The sequence below is a fragment of the Salvia splendens genome, chromosome 7 (assembly GCF_004379255.2).
Source record: "Salvia splendens isolate huo1 chromosome 7, SspV2, whole genome shotgun sequence".
In the NCBI taxonomy this organism is placed as follows: Eukaryota; Viridiplantae; Streptophyta; class Magnoliopsida; order Lamiales; family Lamiaceae; genus Salvia; species Salvia splendens.
Window position 1 is genome coordinate 9,878,836 of NC_056038.1, and position 9,251 is coordinate 9,888,086.

The window sequence follows — 9,251 nt, forward strand, 5'->3', positions numbered from 1 at the left end:
TATTAAGCAATTTCATTATCATGTTTTGTTTATTTTCTTTGCATTTTTTTTTACATTTTAAATATTAGAAACCCATTTCAATTATTTCACTTTTGATTAGTCCCTGTCTATATTGTTAACATTTTGATTTTATCTTTTTTCTAGATTTTTCTTTTTGAATAATTAGAAAACATAAAAAATACTGTAATAAATAATTGATAGAAAATAAGATAAAGAAGCTGATTACCTGCGTTTAACATTCAAGCAACTGCGTTTTGTTCCACAGCATCCCTTGTTGTGATTTTGCCACAGCAGGGGATCCATTCCCGTCAATTTATCACACACCCTGACACCCACATACTCCTATTAATTTTTTTTGCTAATTGCTAATAAACAATTTACTAATATTTACTTAAATTAAAAATTATTTATTACTGTACTATAATTTCATATTTCGTAGAGAGAGATATTAAAATTATTTTTTCCTAAAAAACATTAATATTAAATTATAAACAAGTGGAGTAAATACTAAAAGAAACATTAAAATTTACTAAGAAATCGACTATGCGCTAGGGGTGGCAAATCGTGCGTGTCGGGTCGTTATCGTGTCGACACGATAACGACACGAACACGATAACAACAAACACGAACACGACCCGTTAAGAAAACCTCAAACACGAACACGAACACGACACGAAACCCTCAGACACGAACACGACACGAACACGACACGAACCCATTAACGACACGAACCAATTCGGGTCAACATGACACGATAACAACACGTACACGAGATGACACGATAACGACTCGATAACAACACGACCTGATAACGGTTAAACCTATTAAAAATGAAAATAATAAGAATTAATAATATTAAAATATTATTTGTTAACGGATAACACGAACACGACACGAACACGTATTGTTAACGGATAACACGAACCCGACACGAACACGACACGAAATTTTCGTGTCCTTAACGGGTCGACCCGATAAGGACACGAACCCAATAAGCTCTGACCCAAACCCATTATTTTCGTGCCGGTTCGTGTCGTGTTATCGTGTCGTGTCAAAAATTGCCAGCCCTACTATGCGCATAGGAGGCAATATAGTAATGTTTGACAAATGAGAGGGCAATTTTACAATAAGTTTTTATTCCCTTATTTTTTCTGCTACTACTATTATTTCCAGAAATGTAGATATCGAGAGATACACATACCCCCTTCTCTGTATTCTACTTCTGCCCCGCTCGGTCATGATTCCACCGCCTCCACCACTTCTCCTCACCCGCCTAAATCTGTAGTACGCGGCAACATTACCCGAGAGGATTTAAGCGCTCCCAGCAATTCATCAAACAGTTAGTGTGCATTCTCATTTCTTCTAATAATTGCCAGTTGAATTGAATCCAACACTCTGTTGAATCATTTGGCTTAAGGTGTTCAAGCAAGACTCTCTCTTTCTGGTTATCGTGCTACATTTCTCATGAAATTAAGTTTTTTTTTCCTCGTCACCACTAACCATTTCGTATCAACGTGTGTAAATGTATACAAAATGGCTCGCTTGACGTACTGTTAGGTTTATATATACATATCTCAGATTATTGTTCATGTTTTATGGTCATACGAATTTTGTTTGCTGTTCTAAAATGACATATGTAGTTTTCTGCTTGTCAACTGGCATATGATATATTTTGTTTATTTGTGTGTAGTACTCCCCCGAACAAATGCCTGTGAGAAGGAGTTCAAATGAAGGTTCTTTTAAAGTTAGTAGAAAACCGAGGGTTAGGACAGGGAGCTCAAAAGGCTCGGTGGATGGAGTCAGAACCGCACGGTCAAGGGATAGTGGTGTTGGCAGAGGCCTCAGAAAAGCCAGAGTTGCAACTGAGGGGTCGAACGGGTCAAATGGGGGTGTTAGAACTGGAGAGGGCAAGAAGATAGGGAGTAGAAGGTTGCAAAGCAGAGGAAATGGTAGTGATGCTGTTCCGTATCACAGTGAGATTGGAAGATTGAGTGATGTGCGTGGCAGAGGAAAACGAGATTGGAAAACAAGGAGTGGGAACGAGGGGCTTGAACCGTTCGTTTGTGGGAAGTTAGGTCTGAAGATGAAGAGAATCAGTGCTGATCCTAGATTAGTTGAGGAAGGAACATTCAATGGTAATGATAGAAAGTTGAAGTCCCAAACTAAAACAAATGTGCTCAACTCAAGTATGGATAATGGAAAGAAGTTGTCAAGACGGAAGGATTATGAATCTACAGACTCTAGCAGGAACAAGTCAGTGACTGAGATTAGTAAATTCAGGGGAAGTGAATCACTTGATAAGAGAGGGCAGAATGGTAAGATGGGGCGTGCTGATAAGCTGAAGCATGTTAGAGACAATGGCATAGGGAATGTAAAATCCAAGATAAGTGATGACAGGAAAGCGCCTTTGGATAGACAAAAGGAGTTGAATCATAGAATAAATGCAGTTGGTTCTTTTGACAAGCGTTACAATAGAAAGGATCAAAAAATGAAGGCCTTGATTAATGGTTCATCTATAACAGAGGCACCACCTAAGAAGAAAAAGCGAGGTATCCGGATAGACCCTTATGATACATCCAACAAGAGATTGGATGATAGCGCATCTGATAAAGGTCAGTGTGGTTTTTCTTCTGAAGGGTAGCATTATCTATGTATCAGTCTAGTGTATATTACTATCATTTCTATATTGCATGTCATTTTGATACTTGTTCCTTTGTTTTCCTTGGTAAAGGGTTTTGACTTTCCAGAATTTAGCAACATGGAGGTTACATCATATTTTCTTACCATTGGAATTTTGACTTGCATTATCATGAGATTTTAATCATTTATAAATTCACGAGGCAAAGAAAATTATCCCTGGATTCTATAAAACTTAGAGATGACTACTCGGCTCCTACTGTCTTAGAAAGAAGCTTGTGATTTAGGATTTTAAAGGCCCAGACAAATCAAAATTTTAATGGTATGGTAGCAGATTAAGGATAACATCAATGAAGAAATAACTAGCTTCCCAATTGTAAATATATAATATATTCATCACCAGAACTGGGGCTGGCACTTTCAGTTTAGTGAACTGTGCGGCTGTGCCAAACTGTATTCTGGTACAAAACCATTAATGAACTCGCGGGATGGACATTTGGCTCTTTTGCTTAAGGTTGATTTCTGTGCATGATATCCAGGTACTAAACAGGTGAAAATAGACGAGACAGAAAGCATTGGGTTTGAAATGTCAAAGAATGCGCAATTTCGTGCCATCACTCCTAGCTCCTCCATCCTTTCCTTCGTACAGGACAATGTAATAACCCATTTAACCTATATTTGTCCTTGGCAACTCTCACAGTTTCATTCTCAACTGTTAACTGCGTGATTATTTTTTTCTTTTCTGGAAAATCGTTATCCAGTTATTAGGACGTAGACGTGAAATTGATTTTAAGAGGGCTGGCTACAACATTGAGCTTCCTGCTCCTTTAGACAACATACCCTTCTCAACAACTCCAGAAAGAGAACGCATTGAAGTACCAGTATGGAGTTACTCCCATCCTATTTTCAATTGTTTTTACCATTTTTATATTTGATATTGAAGTTAACAAAGGCTGAATGGACATGAATGATGGATTGTTGGAATATAAGGCTGGAATATCATCACTCTTAACTCTTCAGTCCTTCCTATTATTCTTGATACCTACCATCATCTGCTTAACATAGAATTGGGACTTCTCTTGCTAGACAAATTAAGATATACTATTCAATATTATGCTTTTATAGCAATGCGTGTTCTCCTTTTTTCATTTTAAATACCTGAAGCAAGACTACCTGACGTGGTTGTATAAAACTGTTATTGGATCTTACATTGAGTCCTTAATCTTGTTAATTTGATTACCTTGCAGGCATTTAGAAACAAATTAGAATTCTTTGCTGCTGCAAAGATTTCCTCATCATTTCCCCCTCCTGATCTTCCTGAGATTGCATTTGCAGGTACAATAGTTAATATTAGTCACCTTCCTTCAATAGAGTGAATAGTTGATTTCTTCGAATTGAATTTCCATGATCAAAGTTCTCCATTTTGTTGCTCTTATACTTCTTAATTAGTACTGGCACGGGAAAAATGAAATCCAAAGTATAGATAAAAGATAATCATCTTAGGGCTCTAGTATCGTTGTCTTTCCTACAAGATAATTCGGATTTGAAATTTTAGACGTTCATCTTCATTTCAGAATAAGTTGCTAGTACTTACTTTGGACTTTGGATTACTCTGTTAGGCCGGTCAAATGTGGGAAAGTCATCATTGCTCAATGCATTAACAAGGCAATGGGGTGTTGTACGGACGTCAGACAAGCCAGGCCTCACACAGGTGCTGCATGTGTTGTTACGACTAATACTAAAAATATATTTGGCATACATTCTAACATCTTATCATCTTTTCCAGAGTATCAATTTTTTTAATCTTGGACCAAAGCTATGTATGGTGGATTTGCCAGGGTATGGTTTTGCTTATGCTAAAGAAGAGGTGAAGGAAGCATGGGAGGAACTCGTGAGTATTCTAACAACCACTACAACTTTGTTCCTATTCACATATAATATGTCTATATTACTAATTTTCCTTAAGCCATTTTGGGTTTCTTGTAATTTGTTGATGACTAGTCGGACGTTCGGCCACTCCTAGATCTAGTTAAGATAACTGGCATGTCAATTTCTTGAAAAGCCAACTTAAAAAAAGAGGTGAAAGTGAAGTCATTTAAACTGGATTTATTTGGGAAACTAAAGGCTAATGATAATGGTGGTCAGTCACGTTTATCTGTAGAAGGAATGAGAATCTAGATCTGGCTGTCAATGGTGAATGGATCAGTAATCATAGCATGATATGACTTCTTGTCCTTCAAATTTATGTGAGGTATCTGATGGTTTAGAACAAGCTCAAGAAGCAAATTCGAATCACACACTCCTTGTTTTAAATTGTTAGTGCACAAATCCTTTAGTGCCCCTTTATTTGCAGTATTTGAAACCAATTTGGATAGAATAATATTTATAAAAAAGAATTGTGATGTTTGAGGTCCTCCCTTGCATAATTTTTGTTTATTTAGTCATTAGTTAATTTAGTTCTATGAAAAAATTGATAAAAAACATTTTAACATGGGAAACAAAGTTACAATGGATGCACATTATACGTTTTAGGGAGAATCAAAATAAACAAAGTTACAACGGATGCTCAATATGCCTCTTTTGCAAATTTGTAATTAAAAGATTTCAACCATAACGATTTAACTTTTGTTAGAGGTCTGGTCTGATATGCTGGTGGTTTCTCTTTGCGTTGTTTGATATGTGTTGTCAAGATGTTGGTTACACGCTGTTGCTTATAGCGGCCAATCATGCATCCTTTGTAGGTAAAAGAGTATGTCATGACACGTGTTGGTCTAAAGCGAGTATGCCTTCTTATAGACACAAAATGGGGTATGAAGCCAAGGGATCTTGAACTTATTGATCTGATGGAAAGGTAAATAAATTGTTTGCGTGAACTCTGCCTCTGTTAGTTTCGTTTTCTGTTCCAAAGTTGCTTTACTCTTTATATTTTGCCTTGGTATTAGTCATATGCTGTAAATTGTAGGAGTATTTAATATTAAACGTATAGTCTTCAATGCTAGACAGGCCAACTGCGAAAATAAGTACATTATGTATATTTAGATTGTGTACAATTGTTTTTAGTGATTTGATGAGCATCATTCTGAAAATATTTTTGCTTCTAGTTTCTTGTAAATTTCACCAATAATAACGTTGATTACCCTTCTCCATCTTAAATGTGCAGGTATGAGACAAAGTACCAAATTGTTTTAACAAAAACTGATTTGGTTTTTCCAATTGATGTGGCACGACGAGCAATGCAAATCGAAGAGGTAAGTCTTGTAGACGTGTATTTATATAGAAATCACATCCATATAAACTTTTCTGACTGGAGCAACATCTGTGATCTTACAGAACCTCAAAGCAAAGAAATCTGCAGTTCAACCCTTGGTATCGACATCGATAATCAATCTCTTTACTGGTCGTTTTATCTATAATATGAATCATAATTACAATAATATTGTCTAACTACAGATGATGGTAAGCTCGAAAACAGGGGCTGGTATCCGAAGCTTAAGGACAGTACTAGCTAATGTTGCCCGGTTTGTGCCACGATAGAAGGCGCTTTTTGAAAGGTATTTGCTCATGCTGGATTTAGACTTAGTTCCCCCATCTATTTGTGGGTCGAGTTAACAGTTTTTAAAAAAAAATATGAGATGCTATAACACTTTTATAGTCATAGAAGATGGCAAGTCTTGTATTCGACGAAGTTGTGGTTTGGAGGTGCGTGAAGATTTAAAAACAAAGAGGATGAATGCATTGATTCACAATTCCAGCTTAATCTTTCATCACTATGTGATTTTTGTTATGAGTGCATCATGTGAGTTGAATTTTTCATCATCAAAGTCGCTGTGTGGTTGGTACGGTTAGGTTTTTTCTTATTTTTCTTTTTAAATTCGCCACTTAATTATTTGAGCTATAAAAAAAATCTTATTATTCTCTTGTAGACCATAAATTTTAATCTTGGAGTCCGAATATTCCTTCTAAAATGTTGATTTTTATTTCTAAATTTTGCTGAGTTTATGTGTGGAAATCACATAATATGCATTCGATAATAACATAAATATATGCTATTATAACTTATAAGCAATTATATCATTAAGAACTATTTTAGTTGCATAGTGCTATTGTTGAAATAAAATTTGAAATATGTTTACAATAGAGAAATTCGGTAATTTTAGGATATTTCTGAAACAAAATTTAAAATACTCTTTAACTTGTCTTATGTATTTTCGTGTATTGCATATATCCACTAATTGAGAACGACTTGGTAATGAATGATATGGTCACTCCCCACATACACTTTCATTATAAAATACTAGCAATAGATAAAAAAATAAATAGAAATTTAAATGGATTAGGTATTTTTACAACAAAGTAAAAAGAAAATGCGGAAATGATTTTGACTAATTTCGCTTGCTGCCAAAGCAAAGTGGGAAGCCAAACTGAAAAAAAGAAACACTAATGCAATACCACTCATTTTACATCATGTCATTCTGCTTTGCTAAGGTTACAAGTCAATATAATTTCTTTATTAAAACGCGTTTACTATTCAAGAAGTGCTACTCCACTATTTTTCAATATTTTTATAATATTGAAGTAATTGAATCCAATTACAAAACTAATATTATCTCCACACATGGTCAAACTAAAAAAATCACTTATAACTACATAATTCAATTTGAACAATTTTTATAGTACTAATACCATTTTTTAAAAGTAAAAATGTTAAAAACGACATGAATTTTAATATGCAATTATAAAAGTAAGAGAGAGATCGAAAGAAAAAGTAATAGAAGCACAGATAGTGGAAAATGTGTTCTACTATATTAGAGAAAAAAAGTTTTTTAAAATAAAAAGGTTTTAATTATAAGGGACAGATAAAAATAGAATAGTTTTTATTTAAGTACGGAAGTGGTATAATTTATAATGAATGTTGTTGACATACAAATTAACTTTAATTTGAAAGTATGTAAATTAATTATGCTAAATGAGATGTTGGGCATATAAAATTCAAATTGAACAGTTTTTATACTTCCTCATATATTTCTGGGAAGCAAAATTGCTTCCCAGAAAGCACTTAATCAACCAATAATGTGATTATTCGTTTCACTTAAAATAATGCGGATAGCTTCGTTGATCATGTTTTGTGACAGCTACATAAAGTTTGAATTGATAAATCATTAGGTGTGGTGTGCTTGACATTTCGCACATTCTCTTGCAATGTTTAGTGGATGAGCTTTGACTTTTCATTCTTTATTCTTTATTTGTGATGTGGTGGTTATAACCTCTACATCATTAGTCATAAAATTGGACAATATGTAATTAATTAGACAATCACAATTGACATGGAACACACTACATTTTATCAAAAACAAGAAGACGAAAAAAAATTTAATTAAGAGGTTCAACTTCATTTTGGCACTTGAGCAATGTATAAATTTGCCCACCGTGCTTGAGCTAATAACACACGTACAACTAGTACTAATTAATTAAATTTACATTTTTATGTCTGCCTAAATTAATTAAATGGCTAAGCAGTATCATTTTCAAATATCTTGTAAACTTTACAAGATAGTTAAAGGCCTTGTTTGATACCTATTAGTTGGTCACACCAAGCCATATTGCCAACTTGGTATGCTATGACCGTCTCTATTCTTTTTCTTGTTCTCTTTTTTCATTCTCTGTAATCTTTCTCTTATGCAAGTCATACAAATTACAATCATTCTATGCAATCAAGTAAGGTTTTTTGCCTTTTTTTTCTATGAAATTATTTTGTGCGTGCTACATGGAATACATTCTCAAATATGATTAGAGGGAAAGATGGAGCAGGGTAAATAAATTGACCCAAAAAATGTATAATTAGATATATTTATAAATGCCTTAATTTGACTAGAAGCTGAAGCGGCTACGCTAATATCCTATAGTTAATGGGATATTTTACTATCTATGAGTGACACATTCTCTTACGAGACCTGGTTATAAAGATGACTTTGAGCATATCAAATGCTATGCACCAATGATGTTTCTGTATGTTGAAAATGTCATTGCTGTGATTAATTCTGTACAATACTTATTAAAAATATTGCTTTACTCACATCTTTTTACACGCATTTAATAAAATAGTAAAATAGATAATATCTAAAATGGATAGAGTGTTTTTAAAGATATAATCAATAGTCAGTAATCAATTCGTTTCAATTAATTATTCTCATTTTGGTAATACAGTAGATAAAATGAGATTAATTTAAAAAACTTTATTACTTAAATTTAAGCAAAAAAGTAGTCGGTAGAGGAGAGGGAATTCTTCTCCTCGAGGTTTGATCGAGTAAACTATTACAATAGAAGAGTTCAAATACAGTTGATCAAATTAGTATCTATCTAGAAACAGTCTATAGTCTATACTTTTCTGCCTTTTTTTATACTGAATTGATAAAGGTATCAATTCCGACATATAGGATTTGACTCTGTGTCCCTACAATTAGAAACTAAACATAAAGATCAAAATTAAATTTGATTTAATTTTTCTCCAAGATAAAATAACACATTAGTTAAAAACAATAATTAGGAGAAGATGATTATTGAAAATTAGATCACCTACCTACTACCACCAATCATATAATACTACTATTTCAATT

At 33.8% G+C, this 9,251-nt stretch overlaps 1 protein-coding gene across 3 annotated transcripts; it reads left to right on the forward strand.

Annotated features, from left to right (window-relative positions):
* Window positions 1-1,147: 1,147 nt before the first annotated feature.
* Window positions 1,148-6,394, forward strand: LOC121742255. Of its 3 annotated transcripts, none has more exons than XM_042135346.1 (11): window positions 1,149-1,417; window positions 1,691-2,612; window positions 3,177-3,292; window positions 3,399-3,518; window positions 3,885-3,972; window positions 4,257-4,348; window positions 4,424-4,528; window positions 5,379-5,488; window positions 5,798-5,885; window positions 5,968-6,003; window positions 6,088-6,394. In XM_042135346.1, exons 2-11 carry the CDS (start codon window positions 1,706-1,708, stop codon window positions 6,169-6,171), a joined length of 1,746 nt encoding a protein of 581 aa, XP_041991280.1. In that variant the 5' UTR covers window positions 1,149-1,417; window positions 1,691-1,705; the 3' UTR covers window positions 6,172-6,394. The 3 variants fall into 3 exon arrangements, with proteins under 3 accessions (XP_041991281.1, XP_041991280.1, XP_041991278.1); XM_042135344.1 differs by having other exon boundaries at window positions 1,149-1,339; XM_042135347.1 differs by lacking the exon at window positions 3,399-3,518 and having other exon boundaries at window positions 1,148-1,339.
* Window positions 6,395-9,251: the final 2,857 nt, after the last annotated feature.